Here is a 17,810-nt window from a genome sequence, read left to right as displayed (position 1 = left end):
GTGTCAAACACAAGGCCCGTGGGCCAAATGCGGCCCCCCAGGCCATTTTATGTGGCCCTTGCACCTCTCCTGCAGCTGCGACACCCCCCAGGTCTCTGCTCCTACCTTGTCCCTGTAGTCGGCAGCAGAGCGGACAGAACTCCTTTGCCAGATCCTGCACTCCTCTGTGCAGCTGCAGAAAGGCTTGTCTTTGCCCACCCCCCCCCTTCTCAGCAGTCTGCAGCAGAGAGGAGGGCAGAACTCCTCCTACGGATCCTGAACCTCTCTGTGCAGCCGCAACACCAACTTGCCTTTGCCTCCCCTGGTCTCAGCATTCAGCAGACTCTGGAAGCTGACTCCAGCCCTCCTCTGCTTCTCCTCCAGACCCTGCACTTCTTCCCAGATCCACCCGCATATTCTTCCTATCTTCTTCCTGGCAGAAGCACAAGGTAAGGGGGTGCATTGTGATGAAAGGAAGGGTGGGTGACTCTTGACTTCTGATGGTGGGGGGGCTCATGACAACTCATGTAAGGGGGCGTGGGGTGCTCTGGACATCTTATCCTATAGATATAACCAGCACTTTGAGGGCAACCATAATGCTGATGCGGCCCGCGATGAAACTGAGTTTGACACCCTTGGCCTATGAGTTGCCAGACCTAAACTACCATTCCACTAAGGAAGGGTGGGTGACTCTTGACTTCTGATGGTGGGGGGGGGGGGGCTCATGACATCTCATGTAAGGGGGCGTGGAGTGCTCTGGACATCTAACCCTACAGATATAACCGGCCCTTTGAGGGCAACCATAATGCTGATGCGGCCCGCGATGAAACTGAGTTTGACACCCCTGGCCTATGAGATGCCAGACCTAAACTACCATTCCACTAAGGAAGGGTGGGTGACTCTTGACTTCTGATGGTGGGGGGGGGCTCATGACATCTCATGTAAGGGGGCGTGGGGTGCTCTGGACATCTAACCCTACAGATATAACCGGCCCTTTGAGGGCAACCATAATGTTGATGCGACCCGCGATGAAACTGAGTTTGACACCCCTGGCCTATGAGATGCCAGACCTAAACTACCATTCCACTACAGGCTGGGGAAAAGGTAGGACTCAATGCCTTGGCAAAAGTCATGTGACCGGTTGCTGGGGAAAAATACAGGTTTAGTTGATTACAGCACCTGTCTGACAATGCTTTCAGCCACATTTTCTTAGATAGTACTTGTTAAATATTACAATATCCCAAAAATGTTTTTCTAAATATTTGTGCTCTTTAAAGGGTCTGTCATTTGGAAAATGGTAGATACTGGGAGGTTGAATCATCAACCGATCCTTTAGCTAGTGGAAAGGGATGGGATTGTTGGGGCTGGGGATGGGATAAATTACCCCACCAGGACTTTTTCTAAATTTTTAGATTTAGAGTGGGAAGTGGTTAGATCCTTTGCCAGGCTGTTACCACTGCCCTTAGGTGTGCGCAGCCTATTGCGTTAGGGTGTGCACCCCAAAGCTCAAACACATATGAACACCACCTGCTCTCACAGGGAGGAGGCTCTGGTGGTGGGAGGCAGTTGATTGGGAGCATATTACGTTACACTCTAAATGCGGGTGTAACGTGTTCCTAAAGTTGTACCTAGCCTTTAATGTAATGGGGGCATTTACACTGGCCACTGACACCCCCAACCACCCACCTGGATAATACTAATGCACATGGGGTCATTAGAGTGTGCCCAGACTGCCCAGGCTGCTGCCTGTAAACTTGTTGAGGAGATTTTCCCCACGTCCTGTCCCAGTGATATCAAGCTGCTTCCCACATGCCGAACTTCCCTTTCCCCTTCTATGGAGTCCATTCTCCAAAATGTCTGAATACAACCTACTATGGAGACATAGACACTGGTCACTATTGGACTCTCCAAAAGAATATATGGATAATTGTTAGCATGCTGTTTATAAAGACATAGGCGCAACAATGATTCTCATATATTGTACAGTGATTCAGTTCTACTACTAGGTGGTAATGTTTAATTCTTGCATAATGCATATAATGTTCTACTGGAACTACATAGTTAGAATGTGATTTTCTTTTCCTGTGTTCCTATTTTCCAACAAGGCAAGTGTCCAGCAGCATATCGACTGGCAAGAGTCAAATCTGCAGCAGCTTTCCAGCAAGAATGCACTCTAGAGAAAGAGAAAAAAGAAAGTTCTGCCTATAACAATGTCTTAATGGTCACCTGCACAGGAAGTAGGAGAAATTTCACCTGGGACACAGAAAAAAAGCCCGAAACGCATTCTAAATTTGCCACATTCTATCGAAGCGAAAGAATATACGCTTTGGGAAGACCGACCCTTTTTAAAAGTTTGTCATTTAAAGACATAGCTGCCTGCAATGTGTGGCATATGGTTATAGGATATATGTAAATAGTTTATAAAGACTGAGATAAAAATAATTTTATACCTTAGATTGTAAGCTCCTTGAGGACAGGGACTGATGTGAATGTGCAATGTATATGTAAATCGCTGCGTAAATTGACAGCGCTATATAAGTACCTGAAATAATAATAATAATATAGGAAAATTAAAATAGAACTACAGGCAAAACAGAAGACTCATAATAAATATGTAAAATTAATAGCTGTGTACAGGTTTATCGGGCCAAGAATTTCTGGTGCCATTGTAGCCATGTGCCGTAAATCCAGTCTTTGTTGCCTATGACCACCAATCAGATGCTCCCTGCTATTTTCATTGTACTGATGTGGAAGAATAAAGGGGAGATTGAGTGTTTTAGGCAACACACTCTACTTAAAATGTTTTTTTTTTTTTTTTCCAGAAACTTATAAAGCCCAGCATTGTCACCATATCACCTGGAATTTTTCAATAAAATATACCAACATTTAAACTCCATCTAAAGCCCAAATTTGTTATTTTTTTTAATAGAATCGTAAGGAGTTAGAAGTCAGGTTTTTATTGGTGTTTGTGCCTGTAGGAGGTAGATTCACCCTCTATATTTTCCATGTGACCATAATCAATAAAAAAAGAAAATGGAGGGAAAATCCAATATTTTGAGTTGTCATAGAGCTGATATCTTGCAAAAGAGACAACTGTTTAAGAGAGGAGAGGAGTGGAGAGCAGAGGAGTGGAGAGGAGAGGAGTGGAGAGGAGAGGAGAGTGGAGAGGAGAGGAGAGGAGAGGAGTGGAGAGGAGAGCAGAGGAGTGGAGAGGGGAGGGGAGGAGAGGAGTGGAGAGGAGAGCAGAGGAGTGGAGAGGAGAGGAGAGGGGAGGGGAGGGGAGGAGAGGAGCGGAGAGGAGTGGAGAGGAGAGGAGAGGAGTGGAGAGGAGTGGAGAGGAATGGAGAGGAGAGGAGAGGAGTGGAGTGGAGTGGAGAGGAGAGGAGAGGAGAGGAGAGGAGAGGAGAGGAGAGGAGAGGAGTGGAGAGGAGTGGAGAGGAGAGGAGAGGAGTGGAGAGGAGTGGAGAGGAGAGGAGAGGAGAGGAGAGGAGAGGAGAGGAGAGGAGAGGAGTGGAGAGGAGTGGAGTGGAGAGGAGTGGAGAGGAGAGGAGAAGAGTGGAGAGGAGTGGAGAGGAGAGGAGAGGAGTGGAGAGGAGAGGAGTGGAGAGGAGTGGAGAGGAGTGGAGAGGAGTGGAGAGGAGTGGAGTGGAGAGGAGAGGAGAGGAGTGGAGAGGAGAGGAGAGGAGTGGAGTGGAGAGGAGAGGAGAGGAGAGGCGAAAGGAATTCCTTCACTTCACTGTTGTGTCTACAGGATAGGAAGCGAAGGAAAAAAAACCTGACAGGGCTTTTAATCCCCCTTCTTTAACCAAAATTAAATATAATTAGCATGTATATTTAAACTTTAAGAGTGACTTTAGCCTTTCCAAACTCCTTCCCACAACTGCCATATACTGTGTGGACAAAACCAAGGTTACCACTCCCAGTCCCTTTCACAGTCCATAAACTTGGACCTGACCAGCTAAAATAAATACAGTGTAGTGGGGCTTTTAGTAGCTCCTTGTGAACCTTTAGTTAAGTGCATAAAACAGCTTCCTTCATTTTGTAGAAGACATGTATTAAAGAGCAACACCAACCAAAATGGATTCTATATTTGGGGAAGCAATAAACCCCTCACCAAATCTTTGGCTCAGTCTGAGATCGCAGTGAGGACATCTCATCCAACCCAACATGGCTGTGATTGACTGAGAACAGTTTTTCAGACAATTACTGTTGAGTGGTCTATTCATTCCTGTATCTCCCATGGCCTGTAGAGGACAATATACTGCATATATATCTCACAAGTCGGGGACATAAAAATCCTGAAAGGGAACCTGTTAGGATAGTAATAGCTATTACTGCTGACGTGGTTTAAGTAGGATGCATGCTTTGTCACTCTTTATCCATTAATATATGGCCAAAAGCTTGATGGGACACTTGACCAACACACCTATGTTATCTTCCTGGTAATCCAATTGCTGAATCATAAATATGATTATGAAGCTGACCCTCCTCCTTCCCTGTGCAGATACTGTATATCAGTCTCCAGTCTTCTGTAAACTCTTTTCACCAGCTTTTGGAAAGTTTGCATTTAATGTGTGTCCACTCAGTTAAAAGGGCATTAGTAAGGTCAAGTACTGATAGATGAGAAGACCTGGATTGCAAATGGAGTTCCACCTAATCCCCAATGTGTTCAGTAGGGTTTGTTCAGGGATACCCAACAAACCATGTCTTTATGGAGCTGGTTTTTGTCATGCTGGAGCAGAAAAGAAAGAGGCCTTCTTCAAACTTTTACCACAAGGGTGGAAGTGCACAATTGCCTGAAAGGTGTGAACAGTGTGAAAGTGTAACCTTACTAGTACAGATCACTGAAAACATCTGAACTCAATCATTTGGAGGGTCGTTCCCTTACTTTTAGCCATATAGAAGGTTTGATGGTCAGGTGTCCACAAACCCTTGTCCCTATAGCATAGAACCAGTATGCACTTGGGATTTGGAAGTTCCCCTTTCATTGAGATGCATACGTGTTCTTGGCCAGAGAATCAGTAAGTAGTAAAGAAAGGTAGGAAAATAATGACCTAGGAGCCTATACCTACCAAACCATGTAAGCAAATGAGATCCCCTACTTCTATCCTGACAGGTTCCCTAGATACGTAAGCCTATATGATGACTGGTTTGTCACTGGTGGAAGGAGATCTCCCGTCTTGAATTCCAGACAGAAGAGACCTTGTTTGGTAGCAACCTCTGCCCCACTCCATCATTATTATTAAAACAGCTGTTTTGAATGGACACGATCCTTAAACAAAGTTCCTGTTCCCATTACAAGTAATTGCATGTTCTTATTTCCAGTCCAAAAGTCCGCAGGCTGCTAGAATCATGCAGCAATATTTGGTAAGAAGGCCCCAAGTCACAGAAAAACTGTGTACATATACCATTCCCCAAGTAAGAGAAAAATAGCTTCATTGGCATTATGTCTTCTGTGTTTTCTCCAAAGTCTTCTGAGTTCACCATATAAATAAATTAGTTCCAGTTTTAAAGGGATGCAATTCAACTGTCATTTTCCCTCCAGCCGCGAGCATTTTTCCCAAACTTGTAGACCAGCCGTCTCCCATCCACACGTTCTAAGATCTCTCTTTTGTAGTAGTATCTGGTAAAGGAATAGGAATTAAGTTAATGTGGGCAGTTTAATGTGTAATTTTGGGCAAAATCAAAAAAACGTATGTATAAATAGACTGTGTATATATATATATATATATATATATATATATATATATATATATATATATATATAGAGAGAGATGTAGCACCCTCCTAGGTAGGTGCTAGAGAGAGAATATAGTTTTGGGGTCTTTCTGCTCACCAGAGAGATTGCCAGGTAAATTGATGTTGCTCTCTGCCTACCAGAGGGCAGGATCCATTAGTGAGATCTGCTCATGGTGCTCAGGTGCAACTCAGCTTGTCTGAAATGTTTCACACTGGCCCAATAGGAAACCTGACAAGTGAGTGCACAGGCATTTGTTACAGCCCTGGTGATTGGCAGAGGAAAGTGCCTTGGTGCATGCTGGGATACTGTCTAAATGCCAAGGGCACATGTGCTCGGGGTCCCAGATGGAGGGGACCGCTACCCCTCCTCTGTAGAAGCTGCCATGTGGCCTCAGGTGGTCGACCTGAGGGCCTGAGAATCAGAGAGGTGCTGAACCCAGAGGTCCGGCAGAGCTGACAGGGAGGGAGACACTGGAGAGGATTTGATTCTCCCTACAGTGAGAACAGACCTGTGTCTTGGGGCCTGTTTTGGGCACTTGGGGGCAAACTAATGTGAATTTATTTTATTTTGCAATGTATCAGTGTGTTTGGTGTGTTTTACATTCCACCCCCCTGTGAGCGTCACGTCGCAGGAGACGGAAGGCGGGGCATGGAGAGCATCGGGAGGAAGATCCGCCGCCGCACACCGCCCGCATACATCGCTGGATCCCGGTGACAAGGTAAGTAACCCCTCTACCAGGATCCAGCGATGCTTCTGGCGGTACCCCGAGTCTGGCTCGGGGTTACCGCTTTTGACAGTGAAATGTAACCCCGAGCCACACTCGTGAATACTGCTAGGAAGGTTAATTCTGTTTGGTCGGGATGTGGGTGTTGTTTTTTGGTGCTATTCTCCCCTTTTTCCACACCCAACATAATCTATTTTCTTTGTCTACAATGGTTCCTGTCTGTATGATTGTTGGGAGCATCTCCAAATCCATATACTTGACTACTATTTTCAATAGGCAGGTAGAGAGGGGCAAATAAAGGATGGTATCAAGATGTTGGCTGAAAAGAAAACAGGAAACAAGCAACAAGATGACCACAAGAACTTCCTCTTACCTCATGGCACGGCTGAGTTTCTCATATGTCATACTGCTGTTGTTTTTCTTCTTCCCCCAGAGCTGTGCTACTGCCTCAGATTTTAGAAACCGAAACACTCCTTCTGATCGGTCTTCCCATCGTATCAGTCCAGGGTTCTTCTCAGGTGTGAGCAGAATGTCTCGGATAAACTCCCAAAGATGTGTTCCACGAGGGTCTGGGGAGAGAAGCACATCGTCAATGAGATAAGACATTCACCAAGCCAAACCCATTAATGTGGTGCATTATATGTGTGATTTGCAAATTCAGTTCTTTAGCATAGGTTTGCAACACTTTGATATCTTACACTAAAGATAAAAAAGGATTTTAAATTGTTTTTATGACTACTGACCAACGGTAAAGTATTTCCTGTGAACTCAATCCTTGGTTCACTTAGCTTTCTATATGATGCAGATTAAAGACTGTGACTAGGGTTGAGCGGACACCTAGATGTCCGTGTTCGACGGGTTCGGCCGAACTTTAAAAAAAAGTCCGGGTCCGTGTCCCGGACTTTTACCGAACTTTTCCCGGACACCGAACCCCATTGAAGTCAATGGGGACCCGAACTTTAAGGCACTAAAATGGCTCTAAAACACCAAAGGAAAGGGCTAGAGTGCTGCAAATGGCAGCAAAACGTAATTAAGAGCATGGCAAGTGCTCTGCAAACAAATGTGGATAGGGAAATAACTTAAAACAACAAAAAAAAACAGAAAAATAAAACAATGTTCTTCTTCATCTCTGAAGGACGAGGCCCATATGGAGTAGGAGGGAGGTTGAGGTGGTGGTGGATGTGGCGGTGACATAGGCGTGCGCACAGGGTGTGCTGGGTGTGCCTGGGCACACCCTAATCACCTAGGGCACATAGCATTGCCAGTGAGGAGATGGGAAAGATCTCCCTGGGACCTGCTCTGCTCTATTTCTCCTTGCCTACAGGTACATGGCCCCGATACATTACTCTCCCTGCTGGCAAACACATGCATGTGTATTTCAACTTTGGGGTGCACACCTTAATGCAATAGGCTGCGCACACCTATGGGCGGTGTAGGTGGAAGCGGCGGTGGAGGAGGACCAGGGCCGGATTAACAGCATCATGGGCTTGGTGCTGAGGATTTTGAAGGGCCTTAAGGGCCGTGCCTTGCCATGCACCCAGAGGAGGAAGGGTGCAGCCATGCATGCCTAATTCAACATGGGATGCTGTCTCTGAAGCCCATAAACACATCCATGCATCGCCAACTGTCCCTCCTTGTCCGGCCTTCACGCTGTGTGGGGAGGTTCTGAGGGTGCTGCCTGGGGAAGCGAGCATAGAAGCCAGACTTCTGTGTTTACAAGTGACAGAAGAGCGGTAACAGTGAATATGGCCAACCCGGGGCCTATATAAAAGGTAGGGGCCTGGAGCTGCAGCTCCAATAGCCCCTACATTAATCTGGCCCTGAGGAGGAGGACGAGGTAGCCAACACTGCTTCTTTTCACAAATTTTAAATGAGGGTACACCCCAAAAGAGTGAGAAAGAGCAAAAATGGAACAATGGGTGGGTAAGGTCGGTATCCATTGCTATTCTGCATAAGGTACGGAAAAGTCCCGTGGGATCCATGCCTGGTTCATTTTAATGAACGTGAGCTTGTCCACATTGTCTCTGGACAGGCGGCTGCGCTTGTCTGTTATAACGCCCCCAGCCGTGCTAAATACCCGTTCAGATAATACACTGGCTGCAGGGCACGCCAGCACCTCCAAGGCGTAAAGGGCAAGCTCAGGCCATGTGCCCAATTTGGAGACCCAGAAGCTGAAGGGGGCAGACCCGTCATTCACTACATGTAGGCGTGTGCACACATACTGCTCCACCATGTTGGTAAAATGCTGCCTCCTGCTAAGACGTTCCATCTGAGCTGCTGGTGCTGCTGTTTGTTGTGGCGTGCTGACAAAGCTTTTCCACATTTCGGCCATGCTAACCCTGCCTTCTGAGGTGCTGGCGGTGCCCTGGTTGCGTTGGCGACCTCCTCCTCCTCCTCCTCTGCCTTGTGCTTCCACTGTGGCCCCGCTGTCAGATGGGAATGCCAGCAGCATGGCGTCTACCAGCGTGCGCTTGTACTCGCGCATCTTGCGATCGCGCTCCAGTGAGTGAATTAAGGACGGTACGTTGTCCTTGTAACGGGGATCCAGCAGCGTGGCCACCCAGTAATCAGCACAAGTTAGAATGTGGGCAACTCGGCGGTCGTTGTGGAGACACTGCAGCATGTAATCGCTCATGTGTGCCAGGCTGCCCAGAGGCAACGAAAGGCTGTCCTCTGTGGGAGGTGTATGGTCCGTGTCCTCTGTATCCCCCCAGCCACGCACCAGTGATGGCCATGAGCTGGCCTGGGTGCCACCCTGCTGTGAACATGGTTCCATCTCCTCCTCCAGCTCCTCCTCCTCCTCATCCTCCTCATCCTCCAGAACTGTGCCCCTGCTGGACAATTGCGTCCCTGGCGTTTGCGTGTGCAGGAACCCACCCTCGGAGCCCCTTGCGAATGACTGCCCTGAAAGCCTTGGAAATGTTACCTCTTCATCCTCCTCCTCCTCCTCATCCTGTGCCACATCCTCTTCCATCATCGCCCGAATTGTTTTTTCAAGGAGGCATAGAAGTGGGATAGTTAAGCTGAGAACGGCGTCATTGCCACTGGCCATGTTGGTGGAGTACTCAAAACAGCGCAACAAGGCACACAGGTCTCGCATGGAGGCCCAGTTATTGGTGGTGAAGTGGTGCTGTTCCGCAGAGCGACTCACGCGTGCGTGCTGCAGCTGAAACTCCACTATGGCCTGCTGCTGCTCGCACAGTCTTTCCAGCATGTGCAAGGTGGAGTTCCACCTTGTGGGCACGTCACATATGAGGCGGTGAGCGGGAAGGCCGAAGTTACGCTGCAGCGCTGCCAGGCGAGCAGCAGCAGGGTGAGAACGCCGAAAGTGCGCACAAACGGCCCGCACTTTCTGCAGCAGCTCTGACATATCGGGGTAGTTTTTAAGGAACCTCTGCACCACCAAATTCAGCACATGCGCCAGGCAAGGGATGTGCGTCAAACCGGCTAGGCCCAGAGCTGCTATGAGATTTCGCCCGTTATCGCACACCACCAGGCCGGGCTTGAGGCTCGCTGGCAGCAACCACTCATTTGTCTGCTGTTCCATGCTCCTCCACAACTCCTGCGCGGTGTGTGGTTTGTCCCCCAAACAGGCAAGTTGTAAAACTGCCTGCTGTCGTTTACCCCTGGCCGTGCTGAAGTTGGTGGTGAAGGTGTTACGCTGTCCGGATGAGGAGGCGGTAGAGGATGAGGAAGCGGAGTAGGAGGAGTTAGGAACAGGAGGCAAACTGAAGCGCCCTGCAATCCTCGGTGGTGGAAGGACATGCGCCAAATTGCTATCCGCCTCAGGCCCATCCGCCACTGCATTTACCCAGTGTGCCGTTAGGGAGATATAACGCCCCTGACCGTGCTTACTGGTCCACGTATCCGTAGTTAGGTGGACCTTGGCACAGATGGCGTTGCGCAGTGCACACCTGATTTTTTCCCCCACTTGGTTGTGCAGGGAAGGGATGGCTTGCCTGGAAAAGTAGTGGCGGCTGGGCACGACGTACTGTGGGACAGCCACCGACATAAGGTTTTTAAAACTGTGCGTCTCCACCAGACGGAATGACAGCATTTCAAAGGCCAATAATTTTGAAATGCTGGCATTCAGGGCCAGGGATCGCGGGTGGGTAGGGGGGTACTTCCTCTTCCTCTCAAGTGTTTGGGAGATGGAAAGCTGAACGCTTCCACGGGACATTGTGGAGATGGTTGTTGGTGACCCAGGTGGTGGTGTTGCTGACAGATCGTCTGTTTGCGGGGTGGCAGGTGCCGGTATCACTACAGATGTGGCTGGAGCGGCCGAGACTGCAGCAGAAGAGGAAGCAGGATGAGCCAGAGACGTTTCTTGGTTTTGAAGGTGTGTACTCCACTGCAGCTCGTGCTTTGCACTTAGATGCCTGATCATGCAGGTTGTGCTCAGGTTGAGAAGGTTCATGCCTCGCTTCAAGCTCTGATTGCACAGGGTGCAAACCACTCGTGTCCTGTCATCAGCACATTTTCTAAAGAACTTCCACGCTAGAGAACTCCTTTGAGCTGACTTTGGTGCGCTCGTTCCCTTGCTGCGTTGGGCAGTAGCGGGCGTAGTGTCTAGGGCACGGCCGCTCCGCTTCTGCACCCTGCTCCCTCTTCTGCTGTGCTGGTGGCTCTGTGCGACCACCGCCTCTTCCTCCAAACTACTCAGTTCACCTGCATGACGTTCATTCCATGTGGGGTCGAGGACCTCATCGTCCTCCACATCATCTTCCACCCAGTCTTCACCCCTGCCCTCCTTGTCGGTCTCCACAATGCTGAACGCCGCAGCAGTTGGCACCTGCGTTTCGTCATCATCGGAGACGTGCTGCGATGATCCTTGCATGTACTCATCTTGAGAAATAAGTGGTTGGGCATCGCTGCACTCAATCTCTTCCACTTCTGGGGCAGGGCTAGGTGGATGGCCCTGGGAAACCCTGCTGACAGAGTCCTCAAAAAGAATAAGAGACTGCTGTATGGCTTGGGGCTCAGACTGCTGGCCTGATTTGCAAGGGGGTGAGGTGAAAGACGGTTGGACATTGGCTGCAGGTGCCAACTCTGACCTTTCTGCAGTAGACTGGGTGGGAGACAATGTGAAGGAACTGGAGGCACTGTCAGCAGCAAACCAATCTACTATCGCCTCAACTTGTTCTGGCCTCATCACTTCTAGGGGCGTTTGATGCCCTACCAAATACTGATGCAGGTTCTGTCGCCTACTCACACTTGAGGAAGGTGTTTCACTTGTGCGTGTAGCTGGCACAGATCGACCATGTCCTCTCCTTGCAACAGGAGCTCTACCAGCAGCACCACGACCCAGGCCACGGCCCTTATTTGACGGTCTCCTCATATTTCTGTAATTTAAGATCTTGCCCTAGAAAGGTTTTTATTGAATAGCGGAATAGAAAATATGATCCAAAAAAAGTGTATGTATATCACACGTACACAACCACACTAGGCCCCAATTACTATTGTTTGTACCCCTAAAAGGCTAGATGAGGAGTAGGGGGAGTATGGAACAGGCAGCACCCTCAAACCTTCAGAAGTATGAGATGAACCCCAACAACTTGGAAAGGTGGATCTCTCTCACACGTACCGACACAGACTATCCCGCAATTCAATTGATCCTCAAACGTTTTTATTGAATAGCGGAATAGGAAATATGATCAAAAAAAGTGTATGTATCTCGCACGTACACAACCACACTAGGCCCCAATTACTATTGTTTGTACCCCTAAAAGGCTAGATGAGGAGTAGGGGGGGTATGGAACAGGCAGCACCCTCAAACCTTCAGAAGTATGAGATGAACCCCAACAACTTGGAAAGGTGGATCTCTCTCACACGTACCGACACAGACTATCCCGCAATTCAATTGATCCTCAAAGGTTTTTATTGAATAGCGGAATAGGAAATATGATCAAAAAAAGTGTATGTATCTCGCACGTACACAACCACACTAGGCCCCAATTACTATTGTTTGTACCCCTAAAAGGCTAGATGAGGAGTAGGGGGGGTATGGAACAGGCAGCACCCTCAAACCTTCAGAAGTATGAGATGAACCCCAACAACTTGGAAAGGTGGATCTCTCTCACACGTACCGACACAGACTATCCCCCAATTTAACTGATCCCCAAAGGTTTTTGATTAAATAGCGGAATAGAAAATATGATCCCAAAAAAGTGTATGTATATCACACGTACACAACCACACTAGGCCCCAATTACTATTGTTTGTACCCCTAAAAGGCTAGGAGTAGGGGGAGTATGGAACAGGCAGCACCCTCAAACCTTCAGAAGTATGAGATGAACCTCAACAACTTGGAAAGGTGGATCTCTCTCACACGTACCAACACAGACTATCCCCCAATTTAACTGATCCCCAAAGGTTTTTGATTAAATAGCGGAATAGAAAATATGATCCCAAAAAAGTGTATGTATATCACACGTACACAACCACACTAGGCCCCAATTACTATTGTTTGTACCCCTAAAAGGCTAGGAGTAGGGGGAGTATGGAACAGGCAGCACCCTCAAACCTTCAGAAGTATGAGATGAACCCCAACAACTTGGAAAGGTGGATCTCTCTCACACGTACCAACACAGACTATCCCCCAATTTAACTGATCCCCAAAGGTTTTTGATTAAATAGCGGAATAGAAAATATGATCCCAAAAAAGTGTATGTATATCACACGTACACAACCACACTAGGCCCCAATTACTATTGTTTGTACCCCTAAAAGGCTAGGAGTAGGGGGAGTATGGAACAGGCAGCACCCTCAAACCTTCAGAAGTATGAGATGAACCTCAACAACTTGGAAAGGTGGATCTCTCTCACACGTACCAACACAGACTATCCCCCAATTTAACTGATCCCCAAAGGTTTTTGATTAAATAGCGGAATAGAAAATATGATCCCAAAAAAGTGTATGTATATCACACGTACACAACCACACTAGGCCCCAATTACTATTGTTTGTACCCCTAAAAGGCTAGGAGTAGGGGGAGTATGGAACAGGCAGCACCCTCAAACCTTCAGAAGTATGAGATGAACCCCAACAACTTGGAAAGGTGGATCTCTCTCACACGTACCAACACAGACTATCCCCCAATTTAACTGATCCCCAAAGGTTTTTGATTAAATAGCGGAATAGAAAATATGATCCCAAAAAAGTGTATGTATATCACACGTACACAACCACACTAGGCCCCAATTACTATTGTTTGTACCCCTAAAAGGCTAGGAGTAGGGGGAGTATGGAACAGGCAGCACCCTCAAACCTTCAGAAGTATGAGATGAACCCCAACAACTTGGAAAGGTGGATCTCTCTCACACGTACCAACACAGACTATCCCCCAATTTAACTGATCCCCAAAGGTTTTTGATTAAATAGCGGAATAGAAAATATGATCCCAAAAAAGTGTATGTATATCACACGTACACAACCACACTAGGCCCCAATTACTATTGTTTGTACCCCTAAAAGGCTAGGAGTAGGGGGAGTATGGAACAGGCAGCACCCTCAAACCTTCAGAAGTATGAGATGAACCCCAACAACTTGGAAAGGTGGATCTCTCTCACACGTACCAACACAGACTATCCCCCAATTTAACTGATCCCCAAAGGTTTTTGATTAAATAGCGGAATAGAAAATATGATCCCAAAAAAGTGTATGTATATCACACGTACACAACCACACTAGGCCCCAATTACTATTGTTTGTACCCCTAAAAGGCTAGGAGTAGGGGGAGTATGGAACAGGCAGCACCCTCAAACCTTCAGAAGTATGAGATGAACCCCAACAACTTGGAAAGGTGGATCTCTCTCACACGTACCAACACAGACTATCCCCCAATTTAACTGATCCCCAAAGGTTTTTGATTAAATAGCGGAATAGAAAATATGATCCCAAAAAAGTGTATGTATATCACACGTACACAACCACACTAGGCCCCAATTACTATTGTTTGTACCCCTAAAAGGCTAGGAGTAGGGGGAGTATGGAACAGGCAGCACCCTCAAACCTTCAGAAGTATGAGATGAACCTCAACAACTTGGAAAGGTGGATCTCTCTCACACGTACCAACACAGACTATCCCCCAATTTAACTGATCCCCAAAGGTTTTTGATTAAATAGCGGAATAGAAAATATGATCCCAAAAAAGTGTATGTATATCACACGTACACAACCACACTAGGCCCCAATTACTATTGTTTGTACCCCTAAAAGGCTAGGAGTAGGGGGAGTATGGAACAGGCAGCACCCTCAAACCTTCAGAAGTATGAGATGAACCCCAACAACTTGGAAAGGTGGATCTCTCTCACACGTACCAACACAGACTATCCCCCAATTTAACTGATCCCCAAAGGTTTTTGATTAAATAGCGGAATAGAAAATATGATCCCAAAAAAGTGTATGTATATCACACGTACACAACCACACTAGGCCCCAATTACTATTGTTTGTACCCCTAAAAGGCTAGGAGTAGGGGGAGTATGGAACAGGCAGCACCCTCAAACCTTCAGAAGTATGAGATGAACCCCAACAACTTGGAAAGGTGGATCTCTCTCACACGTACCAACACAGACTATCCCCCAATTTAACTGATCCCCAAAGGTTTTTGATTAAATAGCGGAATAGAAAATATGATCCCAAAAAAGTGTATGTATATCACACGTACACAACCACACTAGGCCCCAATTACTATTGTTTGTACCCCTAAAAGGCTAGGAGTAGGGGGAGTATGGAACAGGCAGCACCCTCAAACCTTCAGAAGTATGAGATGAACCCCAACAACTTGGAAAGGTGGATCTCTCTCACACGTACCAACACAGACTATCCCCCAATTTAACTGATCCCCAAAGGTTTTTGATTAAATAGCGGAATAGAAAATATGATCCCAAAAAAGTGTATGTATATCACACGTACACAACCACACTAGGCCCCAATTACTATTGTTTGTACCCCTAAAAGGCTAGATGAGGAGTAGGGGGAGTATGGAACAGGCAGCACCCTCAAACCTTCAGTATGAGATTGTGTTCACTGTACCCCACAAAGATTGAGTTCACTGCACCCCACAATGATTGTGTTCACTGCACCCCACAAAGATTGTGTTCACTGCACCTCACAAAGATTGTGTTCACTGTACCCCCCAAAGATTGTGTTCACTGCACCCCACAAAGATTCTGTTCACTGTACCCCACAAAGATTGTGTTCACTGCACCCCAAAAAGATTGTGTTCACTGCACCCCAAAAAGGATGTTGTTCACTGCACCCCAAAAAGGATGTTGTTCACTCCACCCCAAAAAGATTGTGTTCACTGCACCCCACAAAGATTGTGTTCACTGCACCCCAAAAAGATTGTGTTCACTGCACCCCAAAAATGATTTTGTTCACTGCACCCCAAAAAGGATTTTGTTCACTGCACCCCAAAAAGGATGTTGTTCACTCCACCCCAAAAAGATTGTGTTCACTGCACCCCAAAAAGATTGTGTTCACTGCACCCCAAAAAGGATGTTGTTCACTGCACCCCAAAAAGGATGTTGTTCACTCCACCCCAAAAAGATTGTGTTCACTGCACCCCACAAAGATTGTGTTCACTGCACCCCAAAAAGATTGTGTTCACTGCACCCCAAAAATGATTTTGTTCACTGCACCCCAAAAAGGATTTTGTTCACTGCACCCCAAAAAGGATGTTGTTCACTCCACCCCAAAAAGATTGTGTTCACTGCACCCCAAAAAGATTGTGTTCACTGCATCCCACAAAGGATTTTGTTCACTGCACCCCAAAAAGATTGTGTTCACTGCACCCCAAAAAGGATGTTGTTCACTGCACCCCAAAAAGGATTTTGTTCACTGCACCCCAAAAAGATTGTGTTCACTGCACCCCACAAAGGATTTTGTTCACTGCACCCCACAAAGATTGTGTTCACTGCACACCAAAAAGGATTGTGTTCACTGCACCCCAAAAAGATTTTGTTCACTGCACCCCAAAAAGATTGTGTTCACTGCAGCCCAAAAAGATTGTGTTCACTGCAGCCCAAAAAGATTGTGTTCACTGCAGCCCAAAAAGATTGTGTTCACTGCAGCCCAAAAAGATTGTGTTCACTGCAGCCCAAAAAGATTGTGTTCACTGCAGCTCACACACAGAAAAATGGATGTGGATCACTGACACCTGCCTATCTCCAATCCCACACCACACAGCAATATCGATTGTAGTTTGTAGAACACAGTTTCCCTAAAATTCAGCAGACTCTGTCCCTAACAGGATTGAGAAGAGATCGTAGATCAGGATTGAGTGCAGACCCCACCCCCCACACAGCAATATCGATTGTAGTTTGTAGAAGACACTGACCCTATATAATTCAGCAGACTCTATCCCTAAAATGCCTACAACTCGCCCTGCCTAAACACTCCGACCTGTCCCTCAATTCTATCCGGACACAAATGGTTTTTTCCTGCCTATCTTTCCCTAATCAGCAGCCAGCACGTTGATGTGTGCTCTGTCCCTGAATCTAAGCAGCATAATGACGCCGCTGCGGCTGCCTCGAACTTATAAAGACTTGGTCACATGCTTCAGACGGCCAATCACAGCTACTGAGACATTTGCAGGCATGGCTGGGATGGCTTAAGGCACACCAGTTAAACGATTGTTGATTGGCTGTTGAAAGCCCGCCATGAAAAGAGCGCCAAAGCATGCAAAACCCGGAAATAAAACGACCGAACACGGATTTTTACCCGAACATACAGTAAAGTGTCCGTGTCCGTGTTCGGGTACAAAAAATCCAATTATTCGGTACGAACACGAATAATACAGTCCGTGTTCGCTCAACACTAACTGTGACCATATTCCCTGAAACTGAGAGGCTGATTTACTAAAGACAAATGGACTGTTCGCTTTGCAAGGGAAATTGCACTTTCCAAGGGAGTTTGCCCCAAAGCCTAATGAGCGTGGGGAAGTTTCACTTTGCAGAATATTAATTTACGTGCAAGGAAAATTTAAAAAAAAAAGCACTTTTGCTTAGACATGATTGGATGTTGGAAGTAAGCAGAGTTTCACTGCATGGCAGGAGCCCCCCACCAGGTACAGCTTCCCCCACAGCTGGTGGCTGGCGGCGTCCCCCCCCACCCTTATCTCCAGTACAGCACCCTGCCCCAGCCCCTTGAGGTAGCCAGACCACCATACAACCCCAGTATAGGCGGAGGGGACAGAGAAGGGGGGTAGATGACCCACAGGACCATAAGACTCAAGGGGGGGCTACGGGATGGAGGGGAACCTGGGGGTTCGACTGTCTTAGGGAGGGACCCGAGTCCACCCCAAAACCCTCCAGGGGGAGAGGGGGGATAGCTACTCACCATACCAGGAGCCAGACGGGTACC

At 47.3% G+C, this 17,810-nt stretch overlaps 1 protein-coding gene across 2 annotated transcripts in view; it reads right to left on the bottom strand.

The window, feature by feature from the left end:
* Positions 1-4,866: 4,866 nt before the first annotated feature.
* Positions 4,867-17,810, bottom strand: part of EHF (ETS homologous factor) — a 132,750-nt gene continuing 119,806 nt past the window's right edge. For both annotated transcript variants that reach the window (XM_082269700.1, XM_082269699.1), the window contains exons 9-10: positions 6,817-7,012; positions 4,867-5,602 (exon numbers count right to left, since the gene is read on the bottom strand). In XM_082269700.1, the coding sequence (XP_082125826.1) occupies positions 5,503-5,602; positions 6,817-7,012 (296 nt within the window). In that variant the 3' untranslated portion in view covers positions 4,867-5,502. The remainder of the gene's footprint in view (positions 5,603-6,816; positions 7,013-17,810) is intronic.

The sequence above is a fragment of the Pelophylax lessonae genome (assembly GCF_965119305.1).
Source record: "Pelophylax lessonae genome assembly, chromosome: 10".
NCBI lineage: Eukaryota > Metazoa > Chordata > Amphibia > Anura > Ranidae > Pelophylax > Pelophylax lessonae.
Note: the sequence above shows the minus strand (reverse complement) of the source record. Positions and strands in the feature narration are given on the sequence as shown.